We start from the raw sequence: 19342 nt of genomic DNA, 5'->3' as shown, positions 1-19342 counted from the left end.
AGGTGGCTGTAGTTTCCTTTCAAACCTGCAGTAAAACTCATTCAGGTCATCTGCCAGTTGTTGATTACCTTCAGCCTGGGAAGGAGGTTTGCCATAGCCGGTGATATTTTTAAGAGTTTTCCACATGTTTGCTGGTTCATTTGCTGAAAATTGATTCTTTAGCTTTTCAGAGTAGCTTCTTTTTGCTGCTCTTATCTCCCTTGTTAGTGCATTTCTGGCCTGATTGTACAGCATTTTATCACCTTTTCTGTAGGCTTCCTCTTTGGAATGTCGTAGCTGCTTAAGTTTAGGTGTAAACCAAGGTTTGTTATTACTGTGTATTCGCAATTTCCTTGTAGGTACACATAGGTCTTCACAGAAGCTGACATATGATGTTACAGTATCTGTGAGTTCATCCAGGTCTGCAGAGGTATCTTTAAAAATATTCCAATCAGTGCAGTCAAAACATGCCTGTAGCTTTAATTCTGATTCCTCCGTCCAGGTTTTCACTGATTTAATTATTGGTTTTGTGGCTTTAAGTCTTTGCCTGTAAGCAGGTACAAGGTGAATCATGCAATGATCAGAGTGTCCTACAGCTGCACGTGGTAAATAAATACACTGTGGAAAAATGTGATGCTTCTGCCCTGACAGCTGGATTGGGACGGATCAAAATGCAACAGGAATACAAGAATTTCTGATCCACTAGCAAGCCTTCTGTAGGAGTTCCAGTGATGGATGGGTATTAAAATGCACAGTTCTGTTTATAATGCTTCCGTGTTCAAAATCTCTACGGATTTTTCTTCCTTCTTCTGTATGTAAAGTGCCAGAAGTAAGTAAGCTGACAAAAAATGGCTTTCTTTCATCTCCAATGGTTCTGCGTTTTGATCTGTTCTCAGGCGGCTTAAACGCTTTTGGCCTTGCAAGAGCTCCGCTCGGTCCCTCTGTCATACTCCAAGACATGAAGCCCAATGGCTCCCTTATAAGAGCAGCCCCGCAAAATGAGGGGAAATTACCGACGCCAATACCCTATTTCAAATATTACAGAGGCTACAGATACAGGTAGTCCTCACTTACCAACTGACTTGTTTAGCAACTATCATGTGATTGCCATTTGTGGTCTTCGCAAGCACCTTCCAACAAGCAGAATTAAAGGAGAATTCAGAAATGACATTACAAGTTATGGCCATGGGATACCTTGCTTAATGATTGCAGGAATTTGCTTAACAGAAGTGGAAGTGACGTTGCTTAAGTCCAGCATGGTCCCATGATTTTTTGCTCAATGATCGTGATACTTAGTAATGGAGCTGCTGGTCCCAATTGTTGCCAGTAAGTGAGGACTGCCTGTGTTGCAAAGTCACCCCCATTTCTGAACCGTTGCACTGAAGACTCTGCACTGGGATGTGGGGCAGCCCCGATCAATAGCTTGGTATTTTTATCCTTTGCGAGTACATTCTCTCTACCATCTCACTGAATCATCAATAAAAAGTATGGAAGAGTGCTGTGCAAGACCCAGTGCCAAATCTGTACAATCCTCCTACTATTCTCAGGCCAGCTGACAAGCATCTGGTTAAGACCACCACCATTCGGCTCAGTTGCTTGATCAGAATAACATAAAAGCTTTGCTAAAATGAAGATATCGTATCTTCAGAATTCTCACAATCTACAAAGGAAGATTCCAGACCAAAAAAACCAAAAAAACCAAATGTAGCAGAACTAAAATCTTGACAAATCTACAATGACTTCTGGCATTTTATTTTTTTCTCCCCTGCCTTTATTACTTTTATAAACCACTCAAGTCGGCAAACATACCTAATCCTCCTCCCTCTTCCTCCTCCTAATTCTCCCTTAACAACAACCCTGCAAGGTGAGTTGGGCTGAGAGTGACTGGCCCAAAGCCACCCAGCCGGTGCCCAGAATTGTTCTGAATCTTCTTCCTCCTGTTGCTCAGCAGCCGTAAAACCCAAAAGGTCTGACTTGGGATGCAGCAACTTCCTCCTGGGTTCTTCAAGTTAGAAAGTTCCAGAATTCTTCCCAAAGGGAAAGGGGAGAAGCTTCCATTCAAAAGCTTGGGGGAAGAGGTTTGTCATGCTTCTACATAAAGCAAACTACGTGAAATCTTAAACTCCAAGTGCCCAAGAAAGTCCATTAGCCCTTGGCAGAATATTCAGAACAGCGTCAGAGAAGAACTCTGGAAGCCTGAAAAAGAAGTATCAAATCCTTGGTGGGACAGTCGGTGGATTTGCAACTGGTGGAACTGTTGTATTTAGGAAGTTACCACTAATTCCATCGTCCTGAAGGGAATTTTCTAATAAGAACCCAAGGCCCATCCTGAACTCCTGACTCTGCCACACTTTCAGAAAGAATATAGAGCAGAGAATCCTTCAGGGACCCACAGGGAGACCCAGGGAGCTGTAGGTGTTTTTTAAAGGGATCAGGATTGCACAAACTTCCCTGTGGCCTTTGCTCCCAATCTGGCTGCTGAAAGTCCACAGTGGGTGCCAGCAAGGCAGGGGACAAAGCCCAGCCAGGGCAGATTCTGGCAGAGCAGCCTTGGCGGGAGACCAGCTCTGCAATTGCTTTTCTACTAGTGCAGCATCTCCATTAAGAGCCGGAGCCCCATAAAGGCTAGAAGAGAGGAAAGCAAAACCGATTCAAGCCAGAACATCAACATGCCCCAGAGAGATTGAGGGGGAGGGAAGACGCTCTAAGGACTCTCTGGGCTGGTAGTTCCACAGTCTCAAACTGCTCTGCCTGGTGAGCGGTTTTTTCTAAAGCTGGGATCTATTATTCTGAGTCCAACAGCTGGAGCAATACATTTGAATTATCCTCCCTGTTTCCTGGGCTCTCTGGCTTAATCATACACCAACTGCATACGGGACCGCCTCCTGTTATCTCAAATATTACTTTGAAAGGTTCCTGGGGTGGAGCAGATTTCTGGGTCTCAATAGGGGAGAAGAGCAGGAGGATCAAAAAAAATCCAGCCTTCCACAAGCACAAAGCAAATCCAGCATGAAACTCTCCCAACCTGGCAGCTCCTTCGGGACATCCCAGCGACCCAAACCCTGGTGGAGTCAGGCCCCAGGAATTGCCCTCCCCACAAAGGAGGGGCTCTTCTGCCATGTTTCTGCCCCTCTTGCTCCTGCTGCCACCCTCCCACATCAATGGGAGGGCTCATCCTCCTGCAGGCCAACTCCTTGCCAGCTGCCCCATGGTGCCCTGGTCCCTCCATCTCAAGGCCCCACCTGGAGCCTCCGTGTCCTCCCTGGATACTGTTATAAGAGCCACCAGGGACTCACCAGAAGGACCAAGGTTGGCATGACTGGCTATTTATGAGCACAGGCACTGGATGGACAAGAGGTACAAAAGTCAGACTTCGGTAGGCAAAGAGTTTCTGAAGGCCAGCAGACTAGACAGCCCCACAATCACAAGAATAAAGTAAGATTACCCTACCTAGCAGGACTTCCTCACTGACGGTCCATGCCGGCTCACATTGGTTCCTATTATTATCTCTTTTATGGGGCTCATAAGTGGCTTTCAGAATGTTTCCCCACGTTAATGCCAGGCTGGTCAGAATCCTGCTTTTCTCCACCCAGAACTGCTGTGTTCTCCATGCTCTCCCATATTCGGAGATGCCTCAGCCACCCTGAAGCAACTCTCAGCACAGCCTCTTCCATGCAGGAAGAAGGGTGAACTTCGTTTCCTTCATCTCACCATTCGCCACCCATTTCCTTACAGTCATTAATCCACCAAGTCTGGCTGCTTCACCTGCAGGAAAAGCGTATTAATTCATCTATATATATAAAAGCGAAAACCACTCACACATTAATCATGAAATCTCCAGAACCGTAAAACCTACAAACTTGAAAATTGCCACAATTGTTCCTCTTGGCTTCTAGGTGCTTACTAATAGCGGATTTTTTGAAATGACCATCAGAGCATTAGTATTTCCTATATTATTATAACACACTCTGATACTAATTAGTGATCAGATACTACTCCCACTCCTAACTTGAAAATAACTCTGGAGACAATGGGATAGCATAGGACAGGCTTCTGTGGGGCAAGCCTCATGGAGAGAAGGGGCTAGAAAGCCTGAGGGAGAGAAGGGGACAGGATAGGAGACGTTTCTGTGGGGCCAACCTGAGGGAGAGGAGAGGAGAGGAGAGGATCTATGGGGTCAGCTTCAGGGAAAGAAGGGGATAGGAGATAATCTATGGGGCAAGCCTGATGGAGAGAAGGAGAGAGGACAGGCTCTATGAGGCAAGCCTGAGGGAGAAGGGGAGAGGACAGGAGAGGCTTCTGTGGGGCCAGTCTGAGGAAGCTAAGGAGATAGGAGAGGATCTATGGGGCCAGCTTGAGGGAGAGAAGGGGAGAGGAGAGGATCTATGGGGCAAGCCTGATGGAGAGAAGGGGAGAGGAGAGCACAGGAGAGGCTTCTGTGGGGCCAGCCTGAGGAAGCTAAGGAGATAGGAGAGGATCTATGGGGCAAGCCTGAGGGACAGTAGGGGAGAGGAGAGGATCTATGGGGCCAGCTTGAGGGAGAGAAGGGAGAAGAGAGGCCAATCGTAACTACTCGTTAATTTTCAAACTTTCAAACAAAATTTTCAAAGTCGATTTATCAAGCCGGATCACATAGTTTCCTAGCGGATCACAGATCACATTCAGCTAGTTCAGGATATTATTCCGGCTCCCCTTCAGGCTCCCTGGGATGGGCATCTCCTTTGGCAACACCACTGCCATCTAGTGGCAGTATCTGAATACTATGAGGTGGCTACTTTGCCTATTTATAATTTATTCAAGAGGTTCATCTTTTTTATTAGTAACTCAATATTCTGAAACGAAGAAATATGATAGGAACATCTCCGATGTAGCAAGAGAGCCTCAGAAGACATTTAAGGCAAGGAAATAATCTTCTGTTATTTCCTCAAAACCTCTTTGATGCCCTCGAGGGGTCTTTGGGGTTGTCTAAACTATGTTTCAACTTAAGACTCGGCGCTGGCCTCCACTTTGCCTCGGACTCATGCTGCCCTACGAAGGGGGGCTTTGGCAGGGAAGCAGCTCTCCCAAATTTCCCTCTCTATCTCATATACACACAAAACACATCGACAGAACTCTCAGGAGAAAACCTCCCAGTGTCTTTGTAAAGCAACACTGCTCTATCTACCAGGCCAAATGCCAGCAGACGCCAATGAGGGGTGCGCAGCTATTCCAAGCGTTTCCCTGGGGCTCCCAGCTCTTTCTTCCTTCCTCTGGATGTCCACTGCAACGACAAACCATCCCTGCTTTTCCCTCCTAGGAGGGTCTTGTTCCTGCGGTTGTTTAGGAACCGCCAAGCAGGAGGGCAGCCAGCAAACAGAAGCAGCAAGAGAAGAAAAGCTGAAGAAGTTATCGGGAAACACCAAGAGAAGACTGGAAGAACAAAGAAACAGAGGAGAGGGACACACAGAAAAAGGGGTGGGGATGCAGAGCAGTGGGCTGACCGAGTAGTGGGGGCCACCAAGAGCAGCCCTCAGCAGCAAGCAAAGGGGGGCAACTGCAGAGGGCCGCTCAGAAGGTAGACTGCGCCCAACTGGAAGCCACAGGTCCTGGCATAACCAGGAAGCAGCCTTAGCCAGGGCAAACATTTCAGGCAACCTGGAGCACAGCCCCTTTCAGGTCCTGGCAGCACAAAGTGGCCAAAACATGGGTGACGCTGAAGGTGTTAACTGAATTTTATTTTATTTTAATATTTTAATAATAATAATATTATTATTAAATAATAAATAAATAAGTTTATTTTAATAATAAAATCCCTTAAATGTTGTCACCAATTGGTCTGTCTCACAAACAAGCCCATTGCTTTTAGTCAGGTTAAGGAAGTCACCTCAGAAGGATGAGAGACTCATCCCCAACCTCCTTCTATGCGATATACGTTTTCCCACAGTAAAGTTCCCCACTGTATCCCTCATTTAAATAAATGCCCTCTAAACGTGGCAGAGAAAAGGAATGCTTTTATTATTTTAGGCTCCGTGATAACCACCTGATTCCAAAAAAGAGGGAACATGCAACTTTTCATATGACAGCCAGAAGCAAACTGAGAATTTGCATATTGTTAGATATATTTAATTAAAGCCCTCTAAAGCCCTGTTTGTTACACCACTAACACCTGCACTGGATTATTCTGCTGATATAGCAAGTCCTTGATTTATGACCGTTCGTTCATTCAAAGACCATTCAAAATTATTGACAAAGGGACTTAAGACCTGTGCCTGAAGTTATGGCCGTCACAGCACCCCACGCCATCACATGATGAAAACTGGGTGCTTGGCACTCTGCCCTCTCCTACAACAGGGCCCTACTGCGGCCTCTAATGAAATTGCCCCCTCCTGCCTCTCTCTACTCCCCTTGATGCCCATAAACATGGGGAAGCCCCAGAGGAAGCAGGTGCCCCCCCCCGCCACAAAGGGAGCTCTGGGGCATTTCTGGCCCCTCCTAGCAAGCCTGAGGGAGGTGGAAGGCCAGAACAGGCAGGTCTCCCCCAGGGATGACCATAAAGCAACATCCAGCCTTTTCCCCGTGCGGCTCCCACCAGTGGCTTCTCTTCCATTCAGGAAACAGAGCCCCACCTCAACCTTTGCCTGTGTCTGTCCCCCCGCCCCAATTCAAAAGCAAATAAAAGCCCACTGGAATCCACACAGGGAGGAGGGGAAGTGGTACAAGCTCACTTTTGGCTTTGGGGGAAGGGGCCCTCCACATATAAAAGGACCCTGAAGGATCTCTCCTGCCTGCTTCTAGGGCTCTGGGAGAAGAGGAGGAGGAGGAAGAGTATGGGAAGAGATCCCCCTTCCTCCTTTCCTTTGTCACTGGGTGGAGGAAGAAGAGGCTTGGGATCCCCTTGAAAAAGTCCAAACTCTTTGGAACACCAGCCCCCTTCCCCCCTTCTCCCAATGTTGGGGGGGGGTGCATGCATGTGTACTCGAAAGCAGCAAACTTCTCCCCCTTTAAAAGTCCTAGATGCTCTCCCCTTCCCTCCTGCATTCATGAGTGATGTAGATGGGGGGGACTAAACCCAATCCTGGTGGGGGGACCACAGCCCCATAGAGAAAGCCCCCAGGGGCAGGGAAGCCACCAGCAGGGGCAGTTGAGTTGTGGAAAAAGGCCTGGATGGCAGCAGCTTTAAAGGCCTCCCCATTGCTGTGGCCTGCCTGCTTCCTGCCTTCCCACCCCGGAGCGAGGCTGGGCTGGGGTAATGGATGTTTACTGAGTGGCTGTTTCATCCACGCCCTTGCAGCTTTTCGGGCATTTGGGGCTTCCCAGGGTGCAGGGGCCACTTCTTTTCGCAGCTTCCCTGGGTTCATATCATCCTGCGCCACCCTGCCCAGCTTCGTAGTGCCAATATTGCAATTGTTAAGTCACAATCAGTCACATGATGTCTCACATAATGACCACGACGACTTACAACCGAAATTACAGGCTCAGTTATGGTCATAAGTTGAAAACTTCCTAAACTAGGAAATGGGCAATCAGTTTTAAGAAAATCAGAACTTCAGACTTTAATGATGAAGCAAATATCAGAGAGGTAGGAGACCAGGGACCTGAGCATGAGCTGCCTCCAGTATTGCTTCCCACTGGCCATGGTACCAGTGGCTGCCCCTGCAGCCAAGAGTCACCCACCTTTAATCAACCGCAAAAGACTTTTGGCCAGACCAAACAAGCCAACCTCCCCTGGGGCTCCGACTGGTTCCCGCAGCTGTCCCAAACCACCAGCCTTTGCTCTTACCTTGGCTGGAGAAATGTGCGAGTGGCTAACAAAGCCACGGACGCTTTCCAGCTGCGAGAGGTTCTTCTCGGACACATGCACCAGCTCTGGAGCCGGCATCCCTGAGCTTGGAGCCTGAGGAAAGCCGCTGGGAAACGAGTCTTCATCTTGGGAGCCAAATTTCTGCAATGTGCACAGAGAGGTGATTTTTACAACCAGACCAAATTCAACAACAGGCTCAAGCTCAATCCCTCCAAGACGGAGTGGCTGTGGATGCCGGCATCCCGGTACAGTCAGCTGAGTCCACGGCTGACTGTTGGGAGCGAGTCATTGGCCCCGATGGAGAGGGTGCGCAACTTGGGCGTTCTCCTGGATGAACGGCTGTCTTTTGAGGACCACCTGACGGCCGTCTCCAGGAGAGCTTTCCACCAGGTTCGCCTGGTGCGCCAGTTGCGCCCCTTTCTAGACCGGGATGCCTTGTGCACAGTCACTCACGCCCTTGTGACGTCTCGTCTGGATTACTGCAATGCTCTCTACATGGGGCTCCCCTTGAGGGGCATCCGGAGGCTGCAGTTAGTCCAGAATGCAGCTGCGCGGGTGATAGAGGGAGCCCCTCGTGGCTCCCGTGTGACACCTATCCTGCGCAGACTGCACTGGCTACCTGTGGCCTTCCGGGTGCGCTTCAAGGTGTTGGTGAACGTCTTCAAAGCGCTCCATGGCATAGGGCCGGGCTATTTACGGGACCGCCTGCTGCTACCGAATACCTCTCACCGACCCGTGCGCTCTCACAGAGAGGGACTCCTCAGGGTGCCGTCAGCGTGACAGTGTCGTCTGGCGACGCCCAGGGGAAGGGCCTTCTCTGTGGGGGCTCCCGCCCTCTGGAACGAACTCCCCCCAGGACTCCGTCAACTTCCGGACCTCCGAACCTTTCGTCGCGAGCTCAAAACTCACTTATTTATCTGCGCTGGACTGGGTTAGTTTTAAATTTATGGGTTTTTAATGGGTTTTTATTCTAAATTTTTAATTTTGGCCAATTTAATAAGTTTTTTAATTGTATTTTAATTGTATTCATATTGTATCATGGTGTATTTTTTACTTGGCTGTAAACCGCCCTGAGTCCTTCGGGAGAAGGGCGGTATAAAAATTTAAATAATAAATAAATAAATAAAATAAATAAACAGTCACATGCGTCTTCCCAGGTGCCACTAAGGCTTCCAGCAGGGAAGGCAAGTGAATTGCCTCCAAAACCTCCCACGGTGCATGTCAAGATCCTTTTCGTGGGCCTTCCTGGCCACTGCCATCCCCAACCGATGCTTTTCACTTCTTTATGTTACTTCATATTTATACATTGCCTGTTATGGCATCTCAAGTATTATGCCCCAAACCTGGTTATCCCTATCAGGAGTACCCAAAACTTAGTTATTGCCTATCAGGAGTCTAGAACCTAGAGGTTCTAGAAAACACTCAAAAGGAGTGAAACCCATCCACCCCCCGGAAATCGCAGAAGTCAAAGGCACCAAGTAAGGAAAGGAAGCCGAGCTAAAGGGAATATACAAAAGGAACTAGAAGGAATAAGGGTTACAATTAAAGGAGAAGACTCAAACCCGACTTTCTAGCACAGAATGAAGCAAAACACGTTCACATCGGACACACAGAAAGACATTTCTGAATCAGGGATCCAGAAGTTGCCTCTACAGGCAGACTGTGCTGAAAAGATGCTTTGCAAGAGAAACAAGTAGGGCCTGACATGATTCAGACCGATTTGGAAATGAGAGCCTCTGGGCCAGATTGTCTCACCCTTGCAAATGGGCCCTGCTTGCCCACACTCAGAGGCCACCAGTCCCCGGCATTTGGTTCCTTCAACTTCTCCTCTCTTTGGGGGGATCCAAATCCCAGACTTGAATCACTCCAGATTAAACTTAGACCTTTACTACTTGCACCAATTCATCAGATCTTTGACAGTAAAACTTTGATTTTACAAATCTTCATTCAGCAGACTTTGAAAGCAACAAACAAAATTTGAATTCAGGCTAATCATGTTCTGTAATCAGTTATTTTACTTTCAACTACATTAATTTTTGCGTAAATATTTTATATAAAATTAATACACATTTCATACATCCAGCTTTAACGAATATTTGGCTTTAACAAACAGGTACCCTTTCTCTTCAAATGGCCTGTAAAATCAAGATTTTATTACCAAACATGAAATTGCCAAAGTGAAAGTGAAGGGTTATCAAATCCAAGGATTCAGTTATAACTGAACTTAGGTGAATATTTTGTCACTTATTGGATTATAAGATGAATGGCCATATAAACATGCAGCATGAACGAATGCATGAATTGGAATGGGCCACTAACTCAAAAAGTACATATTATATTATCTTTTGTTTGTTTGTTTGTTTGTTTGTTTACATTTATACCCCGCCCTTCTCCGAAGACTCAGGGCGGCTTACAATGTATAAGGCAATAGTCTCATTCTATTTGTATATTATTTTTTTTTACAAAGTCAACTTATTGCCCCCCCAACAATCTGGGTCCTCATTTTACCTACCTTATAAAGGGTGGAAGGCTGAGTCAACTGTGGGCCGGGCTCGAACCTGCAGTAATTGCAGGCTCTGTGTTCTAATAACAGGCTTCTCTACTGCCTGAGCTATCCCTATCTAAGGAATAAAGCTGTATGAAAAGACTGGCACAGCAATGATACTCAAAAATATATAGCCAAAATAATGGAATCATAAGCACAGAATTAACAGGCTTGTTAAACGTGAGATAAATGGGCACCAGATCAAGGAAGGGCGCAGCGCTACCGAGGGTGATCAGGAGGGAGAAATGCAGGAGCATAGGATCCCCTGGAGACCAGGATGGGATCAACTCCCTCCCATTGTAGAAAGAGGCAGAGAGGGTAAGAGAAGACTTCCTTTGCAAGCCACAGAGGCTCCAAGGAAGCCAAAGGCAACGGTGCCCATAGCAGCGCCCGACTCACCACTTCAGAATCTCAGAGGAGCCAGGAAGAGAGGTAGAAAGGCAACTCAGTCAACTAGTGTACCATCATGTACGGACTGTGGAAGATTTAGTTTTTAGTGTCAGAAAATAGTTAAACTTAGAAAATTAAAGAGAAGACATGTGACACTGCTATGAGTGGAGAACATGTAACCATCATATAAAATCATTGTAAGTAAGAAACATATTTAGTGGGTTGTGAAAATGGATGTGAAAAAGAACCTGAGGAATTAGAGAAAGAGACTGGGTACCAAACCACGATGCTAATTCCATAAGGAAGCGATGTTTCTACACAAAATAGGACGTACATACCAAAGAGGCTCTGGAAAAGAAAGGGGTGTAGAAGATCAAACCCCCAAAGAATGGAGGGAGAGCAAGAGACTTTCCTGGCCCCAAAGAGCTCACACTTGGGCCCTCTTGTCTGCTTGCACCCCCCAGAGCGGGCTCCCTGAAGGAATTCAATTGATGATACTCTGGAAGGACTTAGGCTTTTTTCAGTCTCATAGAGAGGAGGAGGAAGTGTCACAGGTCATGGACAGCAAAGAATAATCCTCTCCCTCCTCATTGCTAAAAGGAGGGATGGACAGCTGGAAGCCTCAATTCATCCCCCTTGAAATGTCCATCCCTTTACTCCTAAATAACTCTTAGCAGCTGTGGATAGCTGGAAGGAGAGGCTTCATGTTACTATAACTGGAATTAAAAGTCCCAAAAAATAATGCATCTTACTTCAATTGTACATCTTTATATATACGTATCCGGATAAACAGAAAAAGGAAGTGCCTTGAATCTTACAGCGTTAAGATTAGATGTGAATAGTAAGAGAATTATGGTTTTGGTAGGCATATAAGAATTTGCTTTAATTGTGCAGAAGGTTGTCAACTTTGGGATGGTCTGGCAATTTTACATAAATTAATCCCTACCAGGGGCATTTCATGTTATTCCAGAGGATTCAGCCTCAAGGGCAGCCTATTTCTGCCAGAACTTCGGAAACACAAAAACATAGAAAAAAACATAGACAACTGATGGCGACTAGTGGTTCATCGAGTCTGTGCTTAAGGGTTGTTGTGTTTTTTTTAAATGTGGGATGATGGACGTAGCTTTATTCCAGGCAGGCTGAAACGTAATTACTGATGCCTGACACACTACCTCCAATGGAAGTTGGCTCTAAGTTTCCACCACTCTTTCTGCGAAGTCTTACTTTGTAACATGACTTTGAACTTCCCTCTTGCCACTTTGAAACAGCTTCCAGTTCTAAAGATTCCTCTGCAGAACACTAAGTGCCCCATCCCCTTATCCCTCTTTCTGAGCTTTAAGTGACAATAACTCCCTTGTGTCCCTGCTCAAGGGCTGAGCCAAAAACCACTAACTTTGCAAAAAAGAACAATAAATTTACATTATTCTGCTGTGGGTATCTGTGTTTTCAGTAGAAGGAAGTTTGTTCCATCCTCTCTGTCCATAACAATTAAAGTAAACTAAGTTTATAGAATTCAGTTTGGGCATGGAAAATGTTTGGAAAATGCTTTCCTATCGCTATGAGCCACGACAGCTAGAGTGCAGTACTGCAGACTACTTCTGCTGACTGCCGGCTGCCTGCAATTCGGCAGTTCAAATCTCACCAGGCTCAAGGTTCACTCAGCCTTCCGTCCTTCCGAGGTGGGTAAAATAAGGATCCAAACTGATGGGGACAATATGCTGACTCTGCAAACCATTTAGAGAGAGCTGTAAAGCACTGTAAAGTGGTATATAAATCTAAGGGCTATTGCTAACCATCAGTGCCAACGCACCTATCTAGAAACAAGGAACTGTTCAAAAGCTCATTTACACCATACACACGTAGATAGGTTGGTAGGTTGGAATTTCTCCCCAAATGTACAATGGTGAAAGAAGGGCACAAAGAATTGTTTGGTTCTCCTGGCCCAACAAAAGAAATTCAGTGAAGACCAACTACATTTCTCTCAGTGGGCATTTCAGAACTGTGCCCACTCAGACCAACTACAAAGGAAGACTAGCAGCCAGCCCCCCTGGCCTCCCCACTGCCCTTCCACTGGGAAATCTCCATGCGCCCACTGGTCCCGCCCAAGCACAGGCCATTGGCTGTTCAAGGCAGTGGGGACTTGGAGGTAGAAGGTAGCATCCAAAGGCAGGATGAAGAGACTAAATGAACATCCCACCAGGTCCTTTGGAGGGGCCCTGGGGTCTCCTCTCACACTATCAACCAAGGGTGGGTTTCTTTAGGGGGGGATCACAGCAAGGTCCTCTCTGCCCTTTACTTCAGAAGTGACAGCCACTGGCTAGCCATCTATGGGGGGGGTGATTTCCTCTGAGCACTCAACATCTCCTGCCCACCCCCAATCAATGCAAGGACTCAAGAGAAAAGTCCCCTGCTCCCCCATCCAGCATGTCTCCCTTCCCCAGAGCACACTGCTCAGATGCCTACTAAGGCAGAGAAACGCAAAGCAAGCAGTGGGCTTTTCTAGCAGAGTTCAAGCTGCCCTTCTGCAAGGCCGCCCTTCAGCAGCCCCCTCCCGAACACCCACTTCTTCCAAGGGGGGTGGGAGGTATGGTGGACACCCCAAACCTTCCGATCTGATACATCCTTGGGCATCTTTTTTTCCACTACTATTTGGGGAAACTATAATGCGGGTGCAATTTGCAACCAAGGCAATTCTGGAGTAGATTCTAAACATTTCGATCTCAGTCAAGTCAGAAACTAACTATGATTCAAAGGTTTCCCATGTTAATACATTTTAATCAATTGTTACTATAACACTTATTTGCAAGTGTTGCACAGGAAACCGAAACATTTCCAGAAGTTCAGCTACCCTCATATAGAGGCAGGAAAAACAAACTAAATTCTTCTCCAAGAAGGGAGCTTCCCAAAGGGGACAGGGCCCGTCCTACACCAGCGCCCCATTTGCCATCCCCAGCCGGAGTCTAGGACAGAGGGCCGGCTCTGGGCTTACATACCTGGGTGTCGGCAGTCTGGCTGCTGGGCAAAGTCTCCGAAGTGAGGCCGGTGCTTGGCGGACTGGGGAAGTCCCAGGTGCCCCCGGGCTGGACGGGTTGAGCCGGCTTCGTGTGATCGGCACTTCTGGGGTTTTCAAGTAGAGTCACCTCGTAGAATTCTTGAATATCTGGAGGTTAATTAACGGCTCCTCAGAAGGAATTCTCTTCCTCCTCCTCCCGGAGCGAAGGCTAAGGGAACCGTCCCCTCCCGTGTCCAGCCCCCGGGCAGCCCTTCCGCCGAGACGCCCGGCGGCGGAGAGGCCGGTTTCTGGAAGTTCCCCCCCCACCGGCCGGCTCACCCCCGGGGCGCCTGGGAGAGGAGATCCCGCGGCGGCCTGGGACCGACTCGCGACTCCGGGCCCCTGCGGCCGCCGCCTGGGAAGAGGGCTGCTGGGGGCCTCCTACCGAGCAGGGCCTGGAAGAGGCTGCTCCGGAAGATGCCGATCACCCGCTCCACCGAGCTGCGCAGCTGCCGGTCCTCCCGCGGGCTCAGCTTGGCGCGGTAGTCCTCCAGGAGTCGCAGGGCGCGCTGAGTGTCTGCGGTCGGGCGGGGGAGACGGAGAGGCAGCCGTCAGCGCCCAGCCGGAGCCCCTCCGCCCTCTGCACGCGCCCAGAGGCACGGCGCCCCCCACCTCCGCCCCTGTCTCCCGCCTCCCCCGTCCCCCCAGCCGGCCCACCTTGCCTCCTGACGGGCATGGCGAGCGCCGCTTTGGCCTCCCTCCCTCCCAGCTCTCGGCGACCCTCCTGACTCCCTCCGGACGGGCGGACGGGCGGCGCCAGGAGCCCAAAAGTTTTCAGGCAAGATGGCGGCACAAGCAGGCGCCTGACCACGCCTCCCTGCCGTCCACCAATCCGTGGCCGCCGGCCCGCCCCCTACCTACCCGGCGGGGCGGACCAGGTGAGCGCCAGCCTCGGCCACGCCCAGAAAGTTTCGGCCAGAGCCCGCGCGCGGGAGCCACCGATTGGGCTGCCGCCGCCGGACCCGCCCCCGACTGCACCCCCTCCACCCGATCTCAGCGCCGCCGGTCTCGAGAGGAGGGCAGCCGCCAGGTCTGCCGGTCGGGGCTCTGATTTCCCCCGCCACCTCTCCGGCCGGACGAAGCGCCTTTCCCTGCCTCCCGCCCCCGTCCGGCACCCGCGCCCGCGGAACTTGACTCTCGTGCTCTCCCCCCGCCGAGGGCCCTTGGCTGCCCCGGCTCCGCCCCGACCCCCGGGAGCCCCCACCCCCGGCGAGCCCACGTGGGGCCGCTCTACGCCCCGCTGAGCAGAGTGGGGTGCTTTTGTTGCAGGGAGCCAAAGTGGGGAGGCAGCCTCCGTGGTAGTAGCGGGGCACCATGCCCGCCGGGGGCCCTTCTCGGGAGCATCAACCCCGCCGGACCGGAGCACGTGATGGGGGGAGTGCTGGCGCCGCAACCGATAAAGACAAGCCACAGACGGAGCCCTGGCCCTGGCGGACTTTCCGCGGCGCCTCTGCCTGCCTTTGGGTGACGGGGGAGCCCGGCGTGGGCATCGCGGTTTCCAGCTCCGCTCGCTTCGCGTGTTGCCTCTGGGAGCTTTTCGAGCCCGGTCGCGAAAGGCGCGCGCGACCTCGGTGGGGCCGGGACAGGCGGTTGCCCGGAGAGAGCCCTCCCCTTCGCCCCGAACGCTACAGGCAGACGGGAGAGGCTCTGCCCCAAAAGAGAGTCAGCCCAGGCCGAGACGCGCCAAGCAGGCTGGCAGTTTAGACGGAGTTTCCTCTGCAGCCCCCATAGACACACGGAGCCACTTCCCCCCTCGCATGGCTATGGAAATGTTTGCTCAGAGGCGGCGCTTTGCTATTCGCCAGGTAGAACGAGTGGGCTTCATTAGGGCCCAGAGACCACCTAAGTGCACAGAAAGAACCCGGTAGCAGCTTTTCCAACTAATTAATATATTTTACAAAGGGATAATATTTCATTATGATGAATTAAGCTGCCGTTCACAAAAGCTTACTGCTTTTAATGAAATTTGCCAGTTCGAAAAGCTGCTACCAGATTCCTGAATTGTTGCCACTTGTGGACTAACTTGGCTCTTCTAAATTTGCAAAGAAGGTGGCTGCTGATAGTGGCTCCTTTGGAGGTGTCTCACAAGTGGAAACTACAAGGAACCATGCTCCTGTCCCACCAACCTCCTCAGCCCTCAGGCAGTGGGGGAGAGCCCATCCTCTTGCAGTGTGGCCTCTGGAGGTAGTATGGCTGCCACTGAGATTTCTCACAGTGCTTTTTTGTATTTTTCAGAGACAGCCAGCCAATGTTTTTTTACGATTTTATCTTTTTAATAATGTTTAATTTTCTGTATCACATGAAAGAACTTTACCTCCAGTCACACCCCTGGCCTAAATGCACTAGGGCTAGGCCAACTCACAGAGGCCTTCCTGCCAAGACTGAGGGTGAGCCCAGCGGCTTCCTTGGTCTCCTGCGTGAATAAGGGTTGGACTAGATGACCTCCAAGGTCCCTTCCAACTCTTACTGTTACTGCACCTGGGAGAATCAATGTGGTGAGGTTCAGAGCATGGAGGAAGGGGTGGGAGGAGTCCTTTGGCTAGGATTGATATTACCTCCTGAAGAACTGCTGGGCGGGGGGGGGGGGGGAGGCTGTGCGAAGATGTGCGAACAGAGCAAATCTCAAGCTCCTAGTCCTGACCTTTCCTTAAGCCCCAAACGTGCTCCCCCCATTGCTTTGAAGGGGAATTCCTCCTGGGCAACATCAGAAGCTGCTACTTCACTGGGGGCTGGCAGGCTGGTCTTGCTTGCACTCTACATACACCTTCTCTTGGGTCACCTTGCGTTTTTCTGTGGCTTCCAGTCTGCTTGGAAATCGCCATCCCAAAAGATCCGGCCCTTTGGGGGTGAGGATGGAGGAGAGAAATGCTGTGTTTCAACCTACAGCAGCAGAGACAGGGTAGCTGAGGAGGCATTGCTTCCTGGTCTCTCCCAGTGCTGAGGCTGCCCATGCTAGAGGCTGCAGGCTGATTGGGGGGGGGAAGGAAGCAGCTCTTGTCCCTGTCCCACAGGCTCTATAGGGAATGGAGGGCAGGGAGGCCCTCCTGGCCAGCTCCCAGGGGGCTCTGGAGACAGCACCTCCCTGCCGAGATGAGCTTGCTGTCTTCTCACAAAGCCTAATTCATCTGACAGTGTCTGCACGGCTTGGAGGCCCCAAGCTCTGCCATGTGGAGCCTGACGGCACCAGAAACAAGCAGCTTTTGTATGGGTGGTCCCTCCCCCTAAGCCCCCGGGCTGCCTGCGCGTGGAGATGCCTTTATCCTGTCATGCCTGTATCCAGCCTTTACCCTGTCGTGGTGGCAAGTCCTTCATAAAGCTGAGCAGCAGCTGGTTGCCAAGCTTAGCTCCTCCCAGCTGCAGCGAAGGAGTCCTCCAGAGTCCCCAGAGGGTATCAATCCAGCCCCTTCCAGCCCCAAGGGTGCATCAGGCCAAGGCTCTGGAGCCTCTTTGCTGCCTGGTGGGTAAACTCAGTGCCAGACATCCCCTCCTCCTGGTGTGGTTTGCTCACATTGGGAAAAGCCTGGCTGCCTCCTGGGGCAGCAGAGGCAGCTGCAGGGTGAAGAAGACAGCAGCCCCTCTCTCCAAGAAGCCTGTTTTCCCCCACACACACACACACACACTCTCTCAACATCTTTTTCCCATTAAACATCCAGAAGCCCCCGCCCTGTAATCATGACATCCAAGGAGGAAACGGAGAAGAAAACTTCCATTTGGACATTTAGTATACAAGAGATAGAAAAAAACCAGTTTCCCTGCTTGCAGCACTTCCAGGAAGGCGAGGCAGAGGAAAGAGCAGCTGTGGGTGGCAAGAGGAAGATCGGCGCTCTTGCTAGGCTCCACCAAATTCATTTCAGAAGGACTTGGGTGAACTAAGGCAACCTTCTGGATGCCTTAACAGAGAGGACTAGGGGCAGAGAGGACTAGGATTAGGAGCATGAACTACCTTCTATGGCCAAAGGTTTGCCAGGCACTCAATGGATCACTCAGGAAATGCCCAAGCATTGTCTGGAACCATCCCAGATCCAAAAATACTTGAAAGAGACCATTCTGATCAATCCCTTCGCCCTCAGAGCGATAAGCCTTCCCTGAAGCAGCAAGGGACCTCTCTGGGGCCTCCCAAGCAAGATCCCATCCCAAGGGATCGGAGGCAAAGAGGAGGTTCAAAGGGTCTAGCCTGGGATCTCCCATAGCTTTCATGGCCGGAGACCACCACCACCACCACCATGAGCCCCCAACTCCCCCCTGATGACAAGGTCCAGGAGCTCAGGACCACGGAGGACCTTCCTTGGAGAAACTGGCCAACCACTTCCACGTTGTCACTAGGAAGATGAGATGCAGAGGTCCAGAGTCACCAGGGTTGGCTGACCTCGACTCGAGGGAGTTTTTACTATTTATTCTGCAAACATTCATGGGCCACTCTTGCAATTCTGCTTACTATTGGCTTCATTTTCTGTATTTATTTGTTAAATTTATTTGCTGCCTATGTCACTATGGGTCTGCTCTAGCCACTTACAACGATAAAAAGGAAGGAAAGAAAAGGGGGTAAAATAATACAATAAAATAAACAATGGAAAAGAAAACGGGAATGCATCAATATGATAAAAAGATGGATGGGTGGAGAGCAAGGAGGGATGAGGTAGAGTCAGCCATCCATCCAGCAGCCCCCTCCAAGCGTGCAAAATTCCCCCTTGGGTTTCCCAGGCCAGCGGGGGAGGGGGGCAGGCAGAGAAGGCTCTTCTGGATCCCGAGAGTCAGAGTTCTTTGACCAATGGGATCCCTAGTAGGCTCTCTCTGCTGGAATGGGCTTGTCCTAGTGGGACTAAGGCGGTTCATCAGGTAGCCTGGACCTATGTGCCACTGAGGACTTTAAAGGTCAGAACCAAAACCTTGAACTGCACTCAGAAGCAGACCGGTAGCCAGTTAAGTTGGCAGAGCAGAGGTATAATATCAGTCATCCAAGGGGCCCCAAAGACTGCTCTCATGGCCCCACTTTGCACCAGCTGAATCTTCCGAATGGATTTCAAGGGTAGCCCCATGTAGAGCGCATTGCAGTAGTCATGATCCAGGAAAGGCTGCAGCTAGTGCACAAACTTCCTAATTTTATTAAAAGTTTAAGAAGGAAGATTAAAAACCAATAAAAACTAATATAAAATAAGAAAAGAAAAATCAGAGAGAAAACTAAACATACAAGAAAGTGGGGAGAAAGTAAAAGAAAAATAGAAAAAAGATACAAAGAAATGGCTTTCAATCTTCTTTACAAGTTAATGTACAATTTTAAGTTTATTTCTTATTCTAAATGCCTCTCGTCCTCTTAGCTCTGCCTAGAGCAGGGATGTCCAAACTTGGCCCCTTGAAGAGTGGTGGACTTCAACTCCCAGAATTCCCCAGCCAGCAACTTGCTCATATTTATAGCTCATCCTGGTTGGGGAATTCTGGGAGTTGAAGTCCACCACTCTTCAAAGGGCCAAGTTTGGACACCCCTGGCCTAGAGCAAGAATCAGCGTTCAGAGGGATCCAGGTGTGGGGTCAGCCCCCCCCCCTCCAGTCCACCCCCAATTTACAATCCTGGAAATCTGCACATCAGAAATTGCATTCT

The 19342-nt window shown here is 49.9% G+C and overlaps 1 protein-coding gene across 19 annotated transcripts in view; it reads right to left on the bottom strand.

Annotated features, from left to right (window-relative positions):
- The window catches only part of DLG1 (discs large MAGUK scaffold protein 1), a 92893-nt gene extending 77593 nt beyond the window's left edge, over positions 1 to 15300 (bottom strand). For 17 of the 19 annotated variants that reach the window (XR_009155653.1, XR_009155654.1, XM_058187508.1 and 14 more), the window contains exons 1-4: positions 14404 to 14533; positions 14132 to 14263; positions 13688 to 13854; positions 7739 to 7900 (exon numbers count right to left, since the gene is read on the bottom strand). Coding sequence is in view for 17 of the 19 variants with exons in the window: in XM_058187508.1 (XP_058043491.1) it covers positions 7739 to 7900; positions 13688 to 13854; positions 14132 to 14263; positions 14404 to 14422 (480 nt within the window). In the remaining 2 variants the exon portion in view is untranslated. The other 2 variants (XM_058187526.1, XM_058187513.1) reach the window with 2 other exon arrangements.
- Between the last annotated feature and the right edge of the window lie 4042 nt (positions 15301 to 19342).

This window comes from Ahaetulla prasina, chromosome 6 (genome assembly GCF_028640845.1).
Source record: "Ahaetulla prasina isolate Xishuangbanna chromosome 6, ASM2864084v1, whole genome shotgun sequence".
In the NCBI taxonomy this organism is placed as follows: domain Eukaryota; kingdom Metazoa; phylum Chordata; class Lepidosauria; order Squamata; family Colubridae; genus Ahaetulla; species Ahaetulla prasina.
Note: the sequence above shows the minus strand (reverse complement) of the source record. Positions and strands in the feature narration are given on the sequence as shown.